Here is a 21,454-nt window from a genome sequence, read left to right as displayed (position 1 = left end):
GTCCTCGCCTACAGACAGCCCGCCAACCTGAAACAAATCCTCACCAGCCACTACAAATCACAAACCAGTAACACAGATGCAGTGGCCCAGCTGAGCGTGCAGCAGATGGCCAGAGGTGTAAGCAAGATGACAGGACAGACTGGAAGCCAAAACCAACCAAAGGAAGTGTGTCTTCATGCAACCTGTGGAACTCCTGGCCAAAGGATGTTACGAAGGCCAAGACTATAACAGGGTTCAAAAAAGAAACAGATACATTAATGGAGGTCCACCAATGGCTCTTGGCCAAGATGGGCAGAGATGGTGTCCTGAGCCTCTGTTTGCCAGAACCTGGGAGTGGCAACAGGGGGTGGATCATTTGCTGATTGATTACCTGTTCTGTTCATTCCCCCTGGGGCCCCTGGCACTGGCTACTGTCAGAAGAGAGGACACCGGGCTGGATGGACCTTTTGCCTGACCCAGTATGGCCACTCTTATGTTATGGGAAGGAGTACCAAGATCTAAATTCTAGGTGTTAATTAGTCCCTCCATTTCAGAGCACAACACTTATCTCTAGAGAACAGCCTACCGCATGTTGGCTTGTCTCAGGATCTGTCTGGTTCCACTATTAGTCACAAGAAGTCCTGTGGCACCTTATAGACCAACAGGTATTTTGGAACATAAGCTTTCGTGGGCAAAGACCCACTTCATCAGATGCATGACTCATCAGCGGGTCTTTGCTCACAAAAGCTGATGCTCCAAAATACCTGTTAGTCTATCAGGTGCCACAGGACTTCTTGTTGTTCTCGAAGATACAGACTAACACGGCTCCCTCTCTGATCCTATTAATCACAGGGTCTTTCAAAAGCCCTCAGGGTGACTGTACAGCTAACAAGCCTTACAAAGATCACAACAAGAACATAACCAGAAGCCACCTGGAAGAGCCTGGGATGTCAAGAGATCAGTTCTGTGATTTATTTCAGTTGTTGAGTTACAAAAGGCTCTTGAAATGATAAAAGCAGAAGCTAGTTTCCAAAGCAGTGTTAAAAAAAAACCCAAAAAACCATTAATATCCAGTTTCCAAAGCATTACAAACAAATCCATTAGTATCCAGTAGTGCTGTTGATTAATCACAGTTAAGTCACGTGTTTGAGTCTAAAAATTTAACTCTTCTTAAAAAAATATTCTCCATTTTTCATCTTGGCAACAATAGCAACTAAAATGTATTAAATATTTTGGAGGTTTTCCTACATTTTCAAATATATTGCTTCCAATTAGAATGCAGAACACAAAGGGTACAGTGCTCACATTATATTATTTCTATCACAAATATTGACACTAAAAATGGTAAAATAGTATTTTTCAATTCACCTCATACAAATATCAGAGTGCACTCTCTATCATAAAAGCGTAACTCACTAAATGTAGACATTTGCAGACCCCTTAGTCTTACTTCTTGATCTGCCAATTGCTCAGACAAACAAATTTGGTTATAATTTTCAGTAGCAAATGCTGCTCGCTTCTTTTTTAAATGTCACCTGAAAGTGAGAAATGGCATTCATGTGGGACTGGGCAGCCGATGTCACAACATATTTACAGGCTAGGTATGCTAAAAATTCATATGCCACTTCAGGCTTTGGCCACCATTCCAGAGGACAAATTTCCTTGCTGATGATGTGCATTAAAAAAACCAAACAAACACCAAAAACAAATGTGAATTAAATTTGTGGATGAATTCCTTGAGGGAGAATTGTACTTCTGCTCTGTTTTTACCCACATACTGCCATACACTGGCTGTTATAGCAGTCTCGGATGATGACCCAGCCTGTGCTGTTCAGTTTAAGAACACTTTCACATCAGATCTGACGAAATGCAGAGGTACCAGTGTGCAATTTCTTAAAATAGATTCAGCACTCAGCTTATGGTTTAAGAATCCGAAACCGATTCAAATTCTGAGGGAGAAGATGTGGTGCAAAAATCTTAAAAACACCACTCCGATGTGGACAGTACAGAACCTAAACCACCAAACCAGAAAAATCAGTCTTCTGTCTGTGGCAACTGGCTCAGCTGATGGAATTAATTGTTAACATGTAGAACCCGTCATCAGCGTGGATGCATGCCCCCTGGCATGGAGGTTGAGGCATGAAGGGAGATCTAAATCTTCAGCAAATTTGGCATGTAAACATCTTGTGATGCCAGCTAAAAGAATGCCCGTTCTCACTTTCAGGGGACATTGTAAACAATTGGGTAGCATTATCTCCTGTTAATTGTATCCAAACTCCTTTTTCTGAGTGACTGGATGAACAAGAAGTAGGACTGAGTGGACTTAAGCTCTAAAGTTTTCCATTGTTTTGTGTTTGAATGCAGTTCTATATTGTACACAGTTCTACATCTGCAAATTCAACTTTTATGATAAAGAGATTGCGCTACATTACTTGCATTTGGTGATTTGAAAAAAAAAAGTATTTTTCACCCTGTAAATATTTATAATCAAAATAAATAAAGTGAGTACTGTATACTTTGTGTTCTGAGTTGTAATTGAAACCATTATATTTGAAAATGCAGAAAGCATCTAAAACATTTAATAAACGGTATCCTATTAAGAGTGATCATTACGATTAATTTTTTAATTGCGTGATTAATGAGATTACATTTTTTCAGTCACTTGACAGCCCTAGTACCTCGCAAACCCCATAATAAAATTCTACATTTACAGCTTGAATTGACAACAAAAAGCCTCAAGCACAATACAAATGAACACAGGTGGCCAAGCAAGGCAGTGCTGAGGTCTCGACTAGCTGTTGGACAGAGTCTAAGGTTCGGACACAAGGCCACGTTGGAACTGACATCACTGTTCTCCCCTCTGAATGGTGGAAATGTGAAGATAACTCATTGCTTTCAGGAGACTTCATGGGACAACCCCCCCGCACTAACCTGTTATTGCTAGGGCTTTGGCTGTGTCTGATCTAGAAAGCAGGCCTTTCTGGTTTGGGGCCAAGCAAAACCAAACCCAGGGGACTGAGTTTGAATGTTAGAGGTGGTAGCTTATTCCCACAAAATATTTATATGGTTTCAGTGTAGTGGTTTGGTATCACTGATCAGCTGTAGATGCAGGAGACACTCAGGGAGTCATCCTTCCCCTCTGTTTCCTAGCTCGAATGCTCAGTCACATCCTACCCAGGGAATATTCTTCCCCCTCCTCTCCCTTCTATTTTTCTGCCATTACATTATTTGCTAAGTGTATGAGGGCACTCAGCTTACTGCTCCCTGCAGCTGTGATCTTTTGATTTGTCAGGAAACACAGGTGTCTCACATCACAACACACGCAGGAAAACTGCCCAGAATCAGAGCTTGATGCTAAAGCCTCTCACTGAGATGCATACCTTCAGATGCGTGGACACAGTAGGAAGTTACCAGCTGACGTCAGCTACCTGAACTTGGGTAATTCTACCTTTTCCAAACATTACCTGGAAAACCAAAACCCAGAGCGCAAAACGTAGCCCACACTGAACTGCCCCCAGCAGGACAAAAACCGTCAGGGCCCACACCAATGCACAAACAGCAGAAAAATCAAATGAAGCAGGAAGTTGGAGGCTGAAATCTTCCAAGGGCAAACTTAGAGTTTTGAAATCTTCTGCAGCAAAGAATTGTTGTGAACATCCTCCAGCCACTTGATAAGGATCTTATTCAGAGCAGCTGGCCTGTAAAACAAAACAAAAACAAAACAAAGCTCATACGTTTCATTAAGCTAAGATTGCACCCCACTGCTTGGCTTTTACATCCCAAGGAATCAGGCTTCTATCCATTCCCTAGGGACACTGCTCCACAGCTTAATGGATCCCAGAGCTGTGCTGGTTTACCGCTGGGAAATGTATTTTATCTCCCATGAAAAGTTAAGAAAATTATAAATGTTATTATTAACTGGCAGTAATGAGGTGGCAGTCACCGAGGGAAAACGCAGGCTGTCACTGACAACAGGCTGAAATATAATCAAAAACGCCTTTTGACTCAACAGAATGTTGTTGATCTAATTTTTCAAATCACAGCAAGGCATTCAGTCCAATGTCCCACAGAAGTCGAAATCATCAATGTTCCTTTCAGCAACAAAACTGGTAATCTCCTCAAAAACTCAGTCTGACAAAACCCGTTTTCCACAAATCTATGTTTACTGTCACTAATTACCACCCTCCATTAATTCTTTGTTATCAGAGCCCTGAATCAGCCATTCCATTGCTTTCCATGGGGTCAAAGTCAGGCTGACAGGCCTGAAACTAGCTGGGTCATCCCATTTACTCTTTTTAAATACTGGGGGAGGTCCAGTAACTCATTAAAACACTGTTTTAATGCCCCAGACTGTAAGGACCCATAGGGCTCAAATTTAGAGCTCCAGGAGACTGATGCATCTGGGATGCTAAGTGGCAGCCACATCAGTAGCACAATCAATGCAGTGTAAACCCTGGAGCTGTGTCTACACCTGCACACTACTTCGAAGTAGCGGCACTAACTTCGAAATAGCGCCCGTCGCGGCTACACGCACCGGGCGCTATTTCGAAGTTAACTTCGACGTTAGGCGGCGAGACATCGAAGTCGCTAACCTCATGAGGGGATCGGAATAGCGCCCTACTTCGACGTTCAATGTCGAAGTAGGGACCGTGTAGTCGTTGCGTGTCCCGCAACTTCGAAATAGCGGGGTCCGCCATGGTGGCCATCAGCTGAGGGGTTGAGAGACGCTCTCTCTCCAGCCCCTGCGGGGCTCTGTGGTCACCGTGGGCAGTAGCCCTTAGCCCAGGGCTTCTGGCTGCTGCTGCGGCAGCTGGGGATCCATGCTGCAGGCACAGGGTCTGCAACCAGTTGTCGGCTCTGTGGATCTTGTGTTGTTTAGTGCAACTGTGTCTGGGAGGGGCCCTTTAAGGGAGCGGCTTGCTGTTGAGTCCGCCCTGTGACCCTGTCTGCAGCTGTGCCTGGCACCCTTATTTCGATGTGTGCTACTTTGGCATGTAGACGTTCCCTCGCAGCGCCTATTTCGATGTGGTGCCGTGCAACGTCGAAGTTGAACATCGACGTTGCCAGCCCTGGAGGACGTGTAGACGTTACTCATCGAAATAGCCTATTTCTATGTTGCTACATCGAAATAAGCTATTTCGATGTTGGCTTCACGTGTAGACGTAGCCTGGGAGATTGAGCATCCCAGGAAGCGCCATCCACGGATGACCTGATTGGCAACACCTCCCAAATGACCCACCTCTGACTGAGCCAGTTCCAGAAAACTACTTGTGCAACCAGCCTTCTGCAACATCGCGCACTCTCACTCCTCGCATTGGACCTGGTTCTTACCCTTGGCTTGTTGCTGATCTCGGACTCCTGCTACAGTCCTGATTTCTGGTTCTAGTCTTTGGCGTGACTCCTGGTTTCTGACTCTGCTCCCTTGACTTAATCCTTTCCCTCCCAAACCCCCAGTCCTACTCCTGCTCCAAGCACTAGGCTAGACTCTTGGTCCTACCCACCACGCCTGATGGCACATATCCCAGTTGTGACACCACATTGCTCCCTGGCCAGCTCTTCTAAAACTCTTGGATGCAAGTTATCTGGAACTGCTGATTTTAAATGTCTAATATTAAGGGCTGCTGTTTAACATCCTCCTGAGTCACTGCTGGACTAGAAAATATTTCCTCACCCTGTGATATGTATCCATTATCTGGCTCTGTCCCAGAACAGAAAATACAGGTCAGCACTAACTCATTGACCTTTACTTCCACTCATCCAAGTGGGAATATGCATGTGAAGGGGTCTGCATCAATACTGCAACCACTTAATTGCAGGACAATGGATCGGCCACCACAACTCTGGCAGACCTTTTCAATGTAGTTCTGTTTCCATCCAGGCAGACACTTGATGTTTTGTCCTTGGTGGGAACTGGTTATATGCATGTGACAGACAAGAGGGCAGTGGGCTTGGTCTGCTAGTCATTAGCAATTCACGGCACTAGAGCACAGTGGCTTCAGCTGGTATGTCGTGGGGAGCTTGTGCAAACCCTTTCCTCCAAGGACTGAACTGTGAGGCTGGTAAGATGGTCACGGCCCCTGGTGGCTGCTAAAAACAGGTCAGTGAAGAGGGTGTTCAGGGTTCCTGTAACTCCTAGGCTCTGAACACCCCCTTTTAGGAAGTGCCCAGGCTTCACGCACAGAAAGCAGAACATCTGCATTCCTGGGTAGGTGCCCAGATATCATGGTGAGAAGTCCTGTGGTAACACCCCAGACAAACCAACATCAGCCAGGAAACAACATTGGAGGAGAGCAATGAACTCCAGTTTGAGCGATTCCCTCCTGCTTCCCTGAGACTCCCCCTTGCAGGGGCAGTTGGACATGGGATTCCTCTTTCCCCACCTGACAATGCTGCCTACGGGCACAGCAGCACACTCTGCCCCGGGAAGACATGACCAACAGAGGATGGCTAAAGAGCAGGCAAGTCAGTGGAGGTGAGCTGACATCTGTGAAGCACATGGTGGTCTTCGGGTGAAAGAGGTTCAGTGCAGTGGTAGGATTAAGAGAGAGCAAGGAGGTGTCTATGCGCCACACCCACAATTCAGTGAGCAGCTCTTCCTTTTCCCTGGGACACCAACAATCTTCCGCCTCCTGGGCATATCTTGACAGCCATCAGCAAAAGCAATGCCCCTGGTTCAGTGACAGAACATCACTCTCCAACTGGCGTGAACCGCATACGTTTATTTCTAGTGGAAGACACACAGCCCACTGCTGACTCCAGCCCTAGAGAGCAGCTGAATTAGAATGTCACCCCTTTGACAGATGCTGATATACTGGAGTTACTTACCAGCTCATGATCGAAAGGCTACATGCTGATTGGATCAGAGCATCCCTTGTCTTCTACCTCAGCCAGTAGCATCGTAGCTCTCTCAAAGTGCTTTCTGATGCGCAGTGCGACAAGTCAATGCATGTTGGCTCCAGGATGGCTGGCTGGGTCAGTGGCAGAATGGTAAATCGAGGTTGCATTTAATACTGTTAGAGGAATGTCAGTGTGGAACCTTGGCCTTTAAATCACTTTCTAATTAAGCAAAGAAACAAAGCTCTGTAGTAGAAAGGGTGAGAGCTCTTAGCTCAGCAAAGAGCCAACGTGGCTCAGAACAAATGCTTGTGGATTGACTGGGGGGGTCGGCTTTCTCAGGAAAACGAAAGACAGACAAGACCTGTTATTAACAGTCACATGCTTGGCACCATCCAGCTGAAGGCCTCAAAGTGTCCGATGGACACTCCCAAGTTAAGCAAAAACACGGATCTTCATTCTACCAATGAAGTCACTGTGGCACACATACATTAACAGATTTATCCAAATCACACTTAAGGAGCTGGGAATAGACATTAGATCTACCTATACATACATACTAGGGTCTACCACTAACACCTGAGCTCCACAGTTCCTGTGCCTACAGGTTTTTCCTGTTTTTTCTTAGGCTGTATTATCCATTCAGCAATGCAGAACCAGCCCTTTTCCTGTCTTCTCTGTGCCTTGTCTGGTAGAGTTTGAAGAGTCTAGGAAAAGGGTTTCTGTCAGACAGTCCAACAGATCTAGCTTTGGGTGAGAACAAATATATGGCCCCTTTTCATCTCGAGAGACAGTGGTTAGTAGCAGCGGTGAGGATCTATGGGCAGAGTTTGAATTTGCAGCTTCTCTCATAGCTTATCTGTACAATATTGAATTTGCACAGTTGACTGCAATAACCGCATACCAGCCTATTTCCAAATTCTTGAGTCTGAGAGCTTTTCCTTCTAAGATGAAGTTTTCTTGTGTGGCTTGCACAAATACTATCAAAGGATGATGTGCCCTGTCATAGCAATCATCGCCAGGTATTTCCATCTGATGATATAGGTTCCTAGGATTTTGGATTGATCTTGAATTTTTTCGTGACTTTTTGCATGTATCCTTGAATCTTAGCTTTGGTCTTCCTCTTCTCTCAACCCATGTGGCAGTTCACCAAAGAGGACTTCTCTGGGAAGACATTCGTCACTCATTCTTCTCACGTGACCAAGCGAACATAGTCTTCTGCTGTTGAGGATTGTAATGAGGCTGGATATGCCAGATCTTGACAGGACATCTGCATTTGAAACTTCATCTTGTCAGTTGATACTCCTAATTCTGCAGAGGCAGCAAAGATGGAGGCTGTCCAATTTTTTCTCCTGGTTCAAGTATGTGGTCCATGCCTCAGAACCATATTGCAGAATACTTAATACACATGCCTGGTAGATTAGTATCTTTGTTTTCACTGTCAGCTTAGGATTGTTCCATGCTTGTTTCATAAGTCTGCCAAAAACAGTAGCTCCCTTCCCAATTCTGATGTTCAGTTCTTCATCCATGGATAGGTTTGTGGTGACAGTAGATCTAAGGTAACAGAATTGTTGAACCACATCTAATGAGTTGTTATCCAAAATGACATTGGGTCACTGAGGTACACCTTGAGTGAATACAACAGTCTTCTTCAGGCTTATGTCAAGGGAAAATAACTTGCAGGCTCCAGACAGAAAATCCATCAGTGACTGTAGTGTGTCTTCAATATGAGTGAAAGAGGAGTCTGCAAAGAGGAGTTCCCTAATGAGGACTTTCTTAACCTTAGTTTTGGCCTTGAGTCTTGCCAGGTTGTGGAGAGAGCCATCTAATCTTGTGTGGAGAAATACATCGCTGCATGAGTTTTGAAATGTGCAGTTTAATGAAACTAAGAAGAATATGCTGAAGAGAGTAGGGGCAAGAACGCATCCTTGTTTGACTCTGCTGTTCACTGCAAAGGGTTTCAATGCAGATCCATCAAATTGCACTGTTGCTTTCATGTTTTCATGAGAGGATGTTATGAGCTTGAGTACGGTTGTTGGGCAGCCAAGCTTGGTTAATACTCTGTGTCGTCCTGATCTACTATCTGTGTCAAATGTCTTTGTTAAGTCCACAAATGCTATGAATAATGGCTTTCCTTGTTCTCTGCATTTTTCCTGTAGTTGTCGAAGTGAGCAAATCATGTCATTGTTGACTTGCCAGCCCTGAAGCCACATTGTGTTTCTGGATAGACTTGATCTGCGAGTTTTTGCAGGCATTTTAGAATGACACAGGCAAATGCTTTACCTGTGATGCTCAGTAACAAGATGCCTCTGTAGTTGTTGCAGTCACCCTTTTTGCCTTTGTTTTTATAGAGAGCGATGATGTTTGCATCCTTCATGTGATGTGGGACATCACCTGCTCTCCAGCATTTTAGGAGTAAATCGTAGAGGATAAAGTTCCTCCTCTGTAGGCTCTGCATCTAGCTCAGACATTTCTAGAAGAGTTGGGATGAGGTTGTCAAGTTCAGGTTGTATTGTACGCTCCTGGGAATAAAGACTTGAGTAGCATTTCACCCATCTGGGCATCTGCAGCTTTCTGTCTGATCACCTGTCCATTTAAATGCCTGGGGTGACTTTGGTGATGTTTTTGTCAATCCATCAGACATAGTTTTCAGGTCGCTCAAACCAGACACCTTTTGAACATAGATTGTCCCAATACTGGTTCACACACGGGCTGGATTCTCTCTGAAGAACAGATCTTGTGTGTTGAAGTTGATCTCTTGTGCTTTGAGATGGTTTCTTTGTTATTCATGTGTGTCTTGTGTTTTTCTTCAAGAAGAGGCCTAAGAATGTCAGCATTTTCATTGATCCAGTCTTTGTTGGAGAATTTACGTGTCCCAAAGGCAGACTAGGCACAATCGTATGTTGCATCTCTCAGCATGGACCATGTTTCATCAACGGTTTGTTGGTCAGGTTTGTGCTCCATTTTGTGAGTGAAATCATCTGCAAAGATAGAGGATTTTAGCACATCTCAGGTATTGAGGGTATTGATCTTCGGCTTGCTGCATTCCTTTGTCATATAGAGTTCCTTTGAGACAATTTTCACTCTGCTGATGATCAAGGAGTGATCAGTGTCGCAATCTGTGCTGTGGTATGTGAATGTAAATTTGATGGTGTTGAGGTGTTTCCTGTGTACCAGTACAAGGTCAAGTTGATGTCAGTGACCGGATTTGGGGTGGTGCCATGAAACCTTGTCACACTTGTTCAGGTTAAAGAAAGTATTAGTGATGCAGAGCTGATTCTGAGAGCTGAATTCAAGAAAACTTTGATCATTTTTGTTCATTTTCCCAATACCGTGCTGACTGAGGCAGATGAGCCAGGACTGATAATCGCATCCAACTCTTGCATTGAAGTCACCAAGGATGTTCAGTTGGAAAGGAGTCAATAACTTTCTGAAGATTTTAATAAAAGCTATCCTTGTCGTCAGTGCACGACGTCAACGTGGGTGAATAAGCACTGATGATGTTGACATATCCTGACTTGGTGCAGAGCTTCAAGGATATAATGCATTCCAATTCAGCTGTGGGCATATTGACAGACTTCAGCAGATCGTTCTGAACAGCAAATCCAACTCCACAGAGGCGGTGTTCCTCTGAACTCGAACCTTCCAGAAGGAAGTGCAGTTGGTTTCTTTTACTGACCCAGCATTTGCCAGCCTAGTTTCCTGGAGAGCAACGCTGTCAATGTTCTATTTGTGTAGCTGTTGATCTATGACTGCTCTTTTGCACAGTGAGTCAGTGTTTGTAAGGTCATGGGCAGATTCAAGTCCTGGACGTATGGTTCGCGCATTCCAGCTACCGAGCTGCAGACAAGTTGATTTATTATTTCGTTTTACGGTGGTACAATCACTGACATCTACTTTTTAATTTTTGGTCTATCCCCATGCATCCAAGGAGGAAGGCAGATGTGGCAGGTCAGCACCTTATTGACCAGGGGCTGCCTGGCTTGAGGTGGGCGGTAGCTGACCAGTGGAGTGTGATGACTCCTCCCACTGACAAAAGTAACCCATGGCGTCCTTCTCTTCGCCAGTTGAGGAGGGCTTATAACCTGTAAATGCCACTTCCCGTGTTGTTTCCATGTCATTAGCCAGGATGGAGTGTCCTCTCCATTTGGCACCCTCTTACATGCTGCATTGCCTGGGCTAGTGTTTAGAACAAGTGTGTTGCCCAAGTGACACTGTCCCCACTCTTGGTTGCCCCAGTTGGATCCAAAGGAAAGACAAGTCAGTACGTTTGGAACTGAGGTAACTGCAAGGAGATGCCGGAAAGCAGATTTGATGAATCCTCCCTGCTAACCGCATTAGGGTCTCCGCTCTGGATGTTCTGTCTGGGTTTACTCCCATAGCCTTTGGCTCTCCCGAACCTACCCACAAGGCAGTGGGGAATTTTCAGACAGGGCTGTCTTCCCTGGGGTGATGTAAGGAGTCAGGCTCTTTTGGATGCCAGTGACCAAATCATGGTTCATACGCTGCTTGGATTCTCCAAAATAATCCAGGGACCCAAGTATCCCAGACCCTCATCTCATGCAGAATGAGGGGGCAGCAGCCTTATTTGATGGGACGCTATATGTGCCATGCCATAACATGGTCATCAGGCACTTGTGATTTTTAGCTGGGACAACGGATGCCAACCAGTGCCCCTTCACACCCTGATAAAGTTGCCTCTGCTGGTCCTTAGCTGCCTATTTGCATGACAAAGCGCACTTAATTTGCGGCAAGCCTCTCAGGAGAGGCCCCCTTCTGTCCACCACCTAGAGACGCGCCAGGCAACATGCAGCTCCGCTCTCCAGGCCCCGCGCCGCAGCCTGGCCCGCTTGGCCCCGATCTGCTGGGTGAGAATAAAGCTCACAAAAATGTGCATTGAGCAAAAAATGTTATTTCTAAGATGTTTTAATCTACTCTATTACAAATCGAGCAAGGTCAGCATTGCCCACTCAAGCAGCTAAAACTGACTTAGGGAATATTAAGAATACAGATTGCTGGTTTTGCAAGCTTACCGACAATTTGCACTTTCATAGCTTCTTCCTTTCACCATGTCTGGAACCCAAGATATGCCGGGGAAATGCCTTGGACGTAGCATTTTTTGTGCAGCTGACCTCCTGGAACTGTGTGTTTAACCCAGCTTTTAGAACTAAATCCCCAGATGGTGTCAGTCAGTGTAATTTATGTGAAGTCTGGTTCACGCACAAGACAGTTTTCAAAGCAAATTCTTGGGAAATCCATGTGGGGATATGAAGCTGAATCCATTGAGCTGCAATCGGGTGGTGAGTTTGCAATGTGAGAAACTCCTGCTCGAGAGAGACTAAATCAGATGCAATCACACAAACCAGCCATGGAGCCATTTCAGTTTTGAAGACCTCCATTCTGACATTCCTGAGTTATGCAAACACTCAGGAAGTTTTCCCCCCAGGAAATGGTGCTGATCCTGGTTGGCCAGTGAAGGACTCAAGCCCAGCTTTGTTTCAGAAGTTCATTGCGGTTGGGGTGTCATCCTGAATGAGAAACTTTTACTGTTTTCTCAGAAGAAACCTGGCTTTGCAATCGACCAGAATGCTTGGAGGAAAAAAAAAAAGTGCCATTCCAGTGCAGTGCAGGGGCTTTTGTGAATAATATAGCGGCGTTGAGGTGAAATCCATTGGTCTGTGCAGAAGAGAAGGAGCCAGGAAACCTTGAGTTCTAACACGACTAGTAACCTGTGTTGGGCTGGGGGAAGCCAAAAAACTCATCTCTCTTTGCTTCCGCTGCGTTATCTGTGCAAGATGCTGCGAGCAGAGACTAAGTAGTCATTGAAAGAGGAAAAATGGCAGGTGCGTGCATGATCACGTGATGCTCCTGGGCCCAGTTCTCCTCTCCTGTATCCAAGTGGCATGGCCTGGACTTAAACGGAGTCACTCCAGCTTTCCCCCAAATGGGGCTAAAGACAATTTGAGCCCAATGCAACCAGCTGGGAAACTCCCTTGGGCTCCAAACTGCCCCAAAATTTAGGGAGCGTTTAGATCTGACGGCAAAACAATTCAAACCACCAGGAGCCGGCGGGGAAGGGAAACAGAGGATGCTCTTTGAGCTATTGCAACAGGCAGGCAGGCAGGCAGGCAAACTACAAACGCTCATAGGGATCTCTGCTTAATATCTTTCCACTGCCCCATCAGCACTCTCTGGGCCTGCCACGGGGGGGCACTGCCTCTGTACAGCTTTGGATCAGGTCCTCTAGCCTCAGACATGTTAGTTACTACAAAAGGCTACAAGCCACCACTGCCTCAGCTCTGGGTGAGGAGTTGATTCCATTACAAAGCAGCTCTGCAGGCAGCCAGTCCACATGGAGATAGATGTGAGTCTGATGTTCTGCTCCTTCCTCTGAGCATGTGTAAGCTTTCGCTCTAGTCTTCGGACTGTCGAATAGCTGACTCCTTTACTGCACTAGTCACTCTAAACCTTGTCGTTGACAGCCAGGAACTTATTCCTCCTTGTAATTTAGCTGGCTAGATTTTATATCGCCTCGTAAAACAGCAGAAATCGAGTTTGATTCAAAGCGGCGTTGCAGAGAGATTTATCTATTGGCCATCGGTGTTTATCATATTACACAGGCCCTTTGCAGAAATCCAATCGCTCCTGCTGACTTACTTAACTGCCTTTCAGCCTATCTGCATTTTACAGGGGCTCTGACATTTGGACGCCCCCCTGATTTAGTTCAGAGAGTCACGGATGAGCAGCTGGGGGAATAATTTCCCCAGAAGCGTCCCTGGAGAAGATGAAGTGCTGTCTCTCTTGGAGATGCAGAGGAGGTTTTGCAGCACAAAGGAGACAGGGATATTTGGAAGGATGGATTGTTTCTGTGAGGCTGGGAACAGGAGCCTAATGGAATGGAGACAGCGACCTCGGGGGGGTGGGTTCACCCATTGGTTGATGGGCAAGTGTAAAGGAATCTCAGCTGCATCATTTCCTTTCCAACGTTATGAAGGAGTGGTGGTTTCTTTAATTTACACCTTCTACACCCTCCATAGAGTTGTAGGGCTGGAAGAGACCTCAGAGGGCCATCGAGTCCAAACCCCTGCTCAAAGCGGGATCCACCTCAACTAAATCAGCCCAGCCAGGGCTTTGTCAAACTGGGACTTAAAACTTCTCGGGATGGAGATTCCACCACCTCTCTAGGCAACGCATTCCAGTGCTTCACCACCCTCCTGGTGAAATAGTTTTTCCTAATATAGAGCCTAGACCTCCTGTACTGCAACATCCCATTGTGGGGCTCCTCAATGTCCAAGCCAGCCCTAGGGAAGAAGGAACTCACTGCTCTTGTGGAAGGGAGAGAGGGGATAGTGCTAGCACTTTCCGACACGTCCTAAGGGATGGCATTCCTCCACTTCCCTGGTCAGGTGACGTCTCAAGCTTTGAACACAGCGTTGGTCTTGATGACCTGATTCTATATATCTATTGCAACCTAATTCATGGAGATGCTGAGCTCCCGCTAAAGTCAGTGGAAACTGGGGTTCTCTGAGAGGGGAGGACCCCAGAGTGTGGGGCACAGGAGCAGGGCAGGACTCCGCAGTCCTGAGATTAAGACTGTATCTACACTTACCGGAGATGATCGACCGCTCTGGGTCAATCTTCCCGGTTGGCGTTTGGTGCATGCGCGAAATGGCACATTCCAGGGCCATCGTTGACCCTGGAACTCCTCCTGAGCCATGTGGTAGTAAGGAAGGTCGACGGGAGGAGTGCTCCTGTCGACCTTCTGCTGTGAAGACAGGCACAGAAGTCGATGGCTGCAAAGTTGATTTTTGGCACACAATTGACGTACCAAAAATCATGTAGCAGCCGTCAACCTTCAAGGTAGCTCTAGACCGGGGTTTCCCAGCCTATGGGTCAGGACCCAAACACAGGTCGCCATTCGATTCTTTAAGTGTCGCCAGCAGCTCGGAGCTGTGTGCGGCTCTCAAAGAAGCCATCTGCAGCTCCTTAACGCTGCCACATCCAGCAGCTATCGCTATCAACAGAGAAGTAATTATGCATTACAAAGACAGCCCCCCTCCAACCTTGGGTCACCAAGTCTTCCTGAATTGTCAAAATGGGTCCCGGCCTGGAAAAGGTTGGGAACGGCAGGTCTAGATGCAACCTGTCTGTTCTTCACTTAGGCAACAGCGGGCGAGATGCTGGCCAGAAGAGGGCGCTCTGGAGACTTAAGAACTAATTCCCTGAGCAACCAGCCAGAAGCTGAAAATCAGAGCCAAAAATGCAGGGCTCTGCCAGGAGCCATTGGTCTGGCCCATCCAGCGCAGGCCAATCCTTAAGGATGTGTTAAACGTCACCGATCCGCTTAGCTAACTGCACAAGAATTCGTCGTTGGGGGTAATAATCTTCGGTGACGCCTGGAGGCAGCGCAGCGCAGGGCGCAGACCAGCCCAGGAGAGCTGACCGCCCTCACTAGCTTAGTTTGCAGTGCAGCAGGCATTCTCAATCATCCACCCCATCCGAGCCGGTAGTAGCTACAGCTCCCCTGCTCTCTCGCTGCACATAGTTAGACTTCCCAAATCTCACGCTGTGCATGGGAGCAGCGCTCCTGTTCAGACCCCCCGGCGGTGGTTAAAGACCAGCAAACCCTCTCCCGTCGTGCGTGCCGTACCTCTCCATCTGAGTCCAGTGCCCGCACTCCTCAACGTGGTCCCGGGTCAGGTGGGGAATCTGGAAAGAAACGCACAGGGCCAATGAGACGCTGCTTGGCTCCAGAGATGCTGCTGTGCGCCTCTCAAAAGGCACAGATCAGCCCTGTCTGGCCTGGCACCACAACCTCAGCAGTGGCCAACTCCTGATGCTGGAGAGGACAGTCACCTCCCCAAGCCTAGAGAACTTAGGCAGGTGCATTACCTGAGTAGGAAGGCATTCTGGGCTGAGCCTGGCATGTGGCTTGGAGCATGAGGTGTGATCACTAAGTACATAAAGGATGTGGATGTACTGGGTGAGGTCCAGCGGAGGGCAATGGAAATGATTAGGGGGCTGGAGCACATCACTGATGAGGAGAGGCTGAGGGATTTGGGCTTGTTTAGTTTGCAGAAAGACTGAGGGGCAATTTGATAGCAGCCTTCAACTTCCTGAAGGGGGGCTCTAAAGAGGATGGAGAGAGGCTGTTCTCAGTGGTGGTGGATAGCAGAACAAGGAGCAATGGTGTAAAGATACAGAAGGAGAGGTGTATGTTGGATATTAGGAAAAACTACTTCACCAGGAGGGTGGTGAAGCACTGGAATGCGTTGCCTAGAGAGGTGGTGCAATCTCCCTCCCTAGAGGTTTTTAAGTCCTGGCTTGACAAGGTCCTGGCTGGGCAGATTTAGATGGGGTTGGTCCTGCTTTGGGTAGGGGGCTGGACTGGATGACCTCCTGGGGTCCCTTCCAGCCCTAGGATTTTATGACCTCTCAATAGGATTTAACGCAGCTTGTTGTTGACTCGAGGCCCTTCTGCTACCGGGATCTCCCCACAGTTGCTTCGCACATGCCACTTACAAGGGACGCAGGATATCAGTGTAACTGGGATGCCATTGGGCAGTGTCTTATCACTAGAGATAATGCTGGTCACTTACCCACTCCTCCATGCCTTTACTCATTTTAGGATGCAGAACTAAGTCCTTCCCAGCAGTAACCATCAGAGCTGGGACCAGGATCTGCAGGGGAACAGGGAGGTGGACGCCAAGTGAGAGATCCCTAATATCAAATCTTCCACTTTGCAAACCATCTCTTCCCCTAGCTGGGGAGTGATCACAGCTGTTGCCACCAGCGTGGAGCAGAGCAGACTGGTGTGGAATCCAGTGGGTGAGCTCAGAGGCTGTGTAGACAGGACTGGCGGCTACCTAACAGCTTCCCAGTTCACTGCATGGCTTCCTGCACTACCTTATGAGCACGGACCTGCAAGGACCTGGCTGGGAACAGGTCTAGGACGAGTGGTTTGTGCCATGGCTGGGACAGGAGCTGGCTGTCCTAGGAGCCCACATATGCAGCAGGCAGGATGTGAGAAGTGGGAGCCTTGCCAGCTGGCTGTCCCACGCCACTGCTTGGCTCCCAATCCCTGATGATGATGCGCTCAGCCAGCAGTGCACATGGAACCTACACAGAAGAGGAGCCCCAAGCCCACTACTCCCAGGAAGATAATCCCAGCTGAATTTCAACCCACTTATCCAGTGTATGGGCAGCTCAGGGCTGCAGCCCCTGCGTTCTGGGATGTTCTGTACACACAGCCATTCGGAGCGGCTCGCCCCGCCGGAGGTACCAGGGCAGTAAGATTCTTTTAGGGAGAAGCCCTTTTGAACTACCCCGGTGAGGACAATTTATGGTTGTCTGAGTGCTATGGCTGTCCCCGCACCAGCACCCGGACCATAGAGAGCGATTCCACATCGGCCCCAGCTGACCATGCCTAGATCTGAGACCAGATGCCCGTCCAGTCTGAATGCCCACATCAACCAGCCTGGAGAAAACAGGTGGGATCTAATGAGCCTTTTCTGTCTCTCTTCTCTGTCTTCCCCAGAGCAGTGACTGTGCCAGGGAGACCAGAACCCCCAGAGAGACGTGCCCATCACACACATCCCTGGGGGTAAGGGACAGCAGATGGAACAGCTCCGCTTTCTAATATAAATCACAACCTATCTCCAGCTCAGCTGCATTGGAGGAAGCACCCTGGGCTGCAGGCCACCCTATGGCCCAAGAGTTCGCATTTCTATTCCACGACAGACTGAAAAGGAAATGAAACCACAAAGTCAAAGCACGTCTGAGCATGACATTCACTGCTCCTGCCAGCTGGTTAACCGCTCAGCGTCCTTTGGGTGGTTGCTGCTGCCCTCTTGCAAAGGGAGCATGCTTAGAACACGGGTCTGCTGTCTGTGCCGCTCTCTCTGTCTCTCTCTCTGTGTGTGTGTGTGTGTGTGTGTGTGTGTGTGTGTGAGAGAGAGAGAGAGAGAGAGAGAGAGAGAGAGAGAGAGAGACACACACCTTGGTCACGCGACTTTGCTTCTCTGTGACTCCGTTTCCCCAGCTCTCTAACACACTTTGAGATCTCAGGAGGAAAAGGGCTGCCTGAGTGCTGCTTTCGGTTCTTTTCAAGCACAGCTGGGCTCCCTCTCCTTTCCCTGCCCTTCAGTTCTGGCACCAGGCGCTGCTGCAGGGCACTCTGACAACTGCTGAAAGCAAGTTCTAGGGCTACGTTCAAGGCCTGCTGGTGGCAGGAGGGGAACAGATTCTTATAGGTATTTAGGTCCTTAAGGCAGGTATCACAAAGCCCTTAAAAACCTGTCTTGAAGCCCATCGCTCGCCAAAGACTTTGCTCTAGCGCAGAACACAGCAGAGGATGGCGGAGTCTGGGTGTTTTGTCCTGGTGGCAGGGGATTTCAGCCCCTACAGCCCCACGCTCCGCTCTCTGGAAGCTGTTAGTTTCTTGTGTGAAAAGGAGGCCCTCAGGGAACCAGCACAACCCTCCCGAAGGTGATGAACCAGCTGTCAGTTCACTCAGTGGCAGGTATGGAGTTGGGGAGGTCTCAGTCCCAACTAGGGGACAACCACAGACCCACAAGGACCCAGGCCAGGCCCGGCCCCCCAGTGGGGATACCACAACAGACACCCTATCCTTTGCCACACCTTGCTCTGGCTGAGAATAAAGGGCCTGCAGGTATCCTGGCTGCTGGATCCTGATGTGCCCACAAGGCTAAAGAAGGCCGACAGCTGAGCCTCGCCCCTGCTTCCCTGTGCTGCTAATTCTGCTACAGGCATAGGCAGGACCACAGGCTGCTCCTGGGGTGTTTCCTCGGCACCTCACGGCCCGGAGGCCAGGATGGAGATCTCTGACCGAGCTGCCCCCCGCCGGGCGCTAGAATCCACACTCACCTTCCTGTCCTTTGCAGAGAGGCTCCATCTCCAGTTGGCCTGCATGTTGCGGTACCAGTTCAGCGGTCGCCTACGGGTGCGACGGAGAAAGGTGGAGGGACTTAAATCCTCAGTAATGAGCCCCGAAGTTCTTGGCTGCTGTGCTTCTCAGGGTGGGGCAGCCAAGACTGTGGTATTTCCTTGCAATACCAGAGCAGACCTCCCCCTACCAGCCCCCTTTGCTGGGCTTTCTTAAGTGGCTCAGCTCCGCGTCCAGCTCAGTGCCACCACGAGCGAGGCACCGGCACGCCTGTCTCCAGGCAGTGAGGAGTTTTCAAAGGGCCCATGCATGGCAGGGAGCCGTGTGTCTGCAAATAAATCGCCCAGGGCTTTATCATGACTCCCCAGGGACGACCCCTGGCAGAGCTGTTACCTCTCTCTCTCCAGCACCAGAGTCTTGATCCCTTCTGTGCCTTAGCTCTTACCTGAAGCCTGACTTTTTATACTGCTGGATGTAGTACTGGAGATCTGCTCCTGCCAGGATCTGGCTTGGGGGTGGGTCTTCTGGCGTGCTAGCCAGAAGGCCTCCTGCACAGAGAGAGAGGGAGAGAGAGAGAGAGGGAACATCTGCAGGGCAAACTCGGGGCAGGATCTGCTGCAAATGACCACAAGTCTGGGGCTTTAACAAAAGACTTATGACGTATAAAGGGCCTCTGCAGACCCCCTGCACCCACCTTCTCTCCACGCTGAGTTTTAAAGCCAGGGGGCATTCTATGAAAGGGAATTAGGATGGGAATGGGGTGCGGGGGAAGAGGAAGAAGAGAGGGAGCCCTGGTGAGCAGGGGAGGGGCATTGTACGCCACACGAGGAGTTCAGCTTCCAGGGGTGGAATAAATTTTACGATGTGCACCACCAATAGAAGTGCAGGCTTCCCGCTGCGCACGCCCTGACTCTGCTGGGTGGCCATCAGCTTCCAGGAAACACTTATCCCAACCCCACATTTAAGTGGCTAAGAGGAGCCACCTCCTCTGCAGGGTTGCTTGGCAGCGGCAGTTCCCCCTGCCGGCCGTGGGGCTGAGGGCGCTCACAGTCTGACAGCACCACTGCCTATTTCGGCACTTAAACGTGAATTTAGGCGCCAGAGCTTGTGCTAGTCAGCGCGAGAAGCCTGCTGGTGCCGGCTGGCAGAGAGTTCTCTGGTCTGTAACAGCAGCGCCCAACAGGCCTGACAAACTCGCTACGCCTACCGCCCCGCTTTGCTGGTATTCATCCATACCCAGGGTCCCACGGGCCTCACACACAGCGGGGGCGCACGTGGCATGATACCGGCAGAACGCACGGCAACACATTACACCAGCACAGTTCAACCAGTCCAAAAGGCTGAGCCGACTTTTCTATTTCACGGAACGTCTCACGTCTTTCAGCATCCGACCCCTCCACCTCCTGGCTCCAGGGCCGGATCTCACCCAACCAAGCACCTCACAGGGAGTCTCCCTCTAGGCTAGTTTCAAAGCCAACGCCAAGTCCAACCCTTGTCTCCTGTAGCCAGCCCTGCTCCCCCTCCAGCTCGCCTGGGCCATCGCGGCAGGAGAGCACATCCCGTTTCTGGGTACGTGCCTCCTGCTGGAGCCGCGGGAGGAAGGCTTAATGCTGCTGCTATTTAGTGCACCCTTATGCAGGAGCTGGGTGTTTCAGAGACATGCTCAGGGGCTCTAGTTCAGATTCAGCCGCCCCACTCCATCTCATTGACCCAGACGTGCCTCCTGCTACCCGGCTTCTCATTAAAGGGACAGCAGCAAGGGTGATTTGCAGACCAGCTAAGATATTTCATCACACCCGCCCTTGCCTAGTGTATGATCGACCCTGCGCAGCTTGCAGTCAAACGCTATTTCTCCCTCTATACTAACCTCTCTCCTCCCTGCTGGTCCACTGGTCAGTTTGTTATTATAGGGTCTCTCCCGAGCCCAGGGCTACACAGGCTGGTGTGTTATTGTAGGGCTGCACTATTATAGGACAATTTAATGCTTCTTTCTATCCACTTCTCCTCCGTTTTGGTCTGTGGCATCCCTGGACTTCCTTTCATCCGATGGACAGCAGCACAGTGCACACAGCCCAACCCATAAGAACGGCCATACCGGGTCAGACCAAAAGGTCTATCTAGCCAGCATCCTGTCTTCCAGCAGAGGCCAGGTGCCCCAGAGCAGGGCGTCAGCAACCCTGAGGCTCATGTGGCTCTCTAAGGACTCCTCTGCAGCTCTGGACTCCGTAATGCGACGAGTGCCAGAGGCTGCTTTGCCTTGCCAGCTGCACACACTGCAGGGGGCCAGGCACAGGCAGCCGCCTCCCCCCGCCCGGACTGCAGCGGGGGTGGAGAAAGGGTCAAGGGGCTGCACATGTGGGCCCTGGGCTCAGGCAGTGCAAAGGCTCCGAGCCAGAGCCGGGGTGGGAAACCAAGGGGTGGTGGGAAACGCCAACAGTCAGAGCTGGGGGGGATGTGGCAAGAGCCAAGTGCCGGCAGAGTACCCTCTACTTTCCCTCTCCCTCGGCAGCCCCGTCACGACCCCTCATTCCCTCTCCATATCCGAGTGGGGCTGAGGCTTGGCTGAACTGGTGAGGGAAGGAGGTCAGGCTGTGGCTCCCTGGTGGCACATGGCTCGTGGGGGAGTGGAGACTGCAGCCAGACCAGGCAGTGCTGGGGGGCAGCCGTGGGAAGGGGTGCAGTAGCCTGGGAGGCACCTGTGGCATGAGTGGTGGGGTGGCTGTGGGCCCGGGGAGC

The 21,454-nt window shown here is 49.3% G+C and overlaps 1 protein-coding gene across 1 annotated transcript in view; it reads right to left on the bottom strand.

The window, feature by feature from the left end:
- Positions 1-936: 936 nt before the first annotated feature.
- Positions 937-21,454, bottom strand: part of EPHX2 (epoxide hydrolase 2) — a 106,575-nt gene continuing 86,057 nt past the window's right edge. The window contains exons 15-19 of the mRNA XM_074989031.1: positions 19,164-19,266; positions 18,700-18,769; positions 16,413-16,493; positions 15,464-15,522; positions 937-3,677 (exon numbers count right to left, since the gene is read on the bottom strand). Coding sequence (XP_074845132.1) covers positions 3,593-3,677; positions 15,464-15,522; positions 16,413-16,493; positions 18,700-18,769; positions 19,164-19,266 — 398 coding nt within the window. The 3' untranslated portion in view covers positions 937-3,592. The remainder of the gene's footprint in view (positions 3,678-15,463; positions 15,523-16,412; positions 16,494-18,699; positions 18,770-19,163; positions 19,267-21,454) is intronic.

Source organism: Carettochelys insculpta, chromosome 3 (assembly GCF_033958435.1).
Source record: "Carettochelys insculpta isolate YL-2023 chromosome 3, ASM3395843v1, whole genome shotgun sequence".
Classification (NCBI taxonomy): Eukaryota; Metazoa; Chordata; order Testudines; family Carettochelyidae; genus Carettochelys; species Carettochelys insculpta.
The sequence above is the reverse complement of the archived record's forward strand: the minus strand, read 5'-3'. Positions and strand labels throughout refer to the sequence as shown.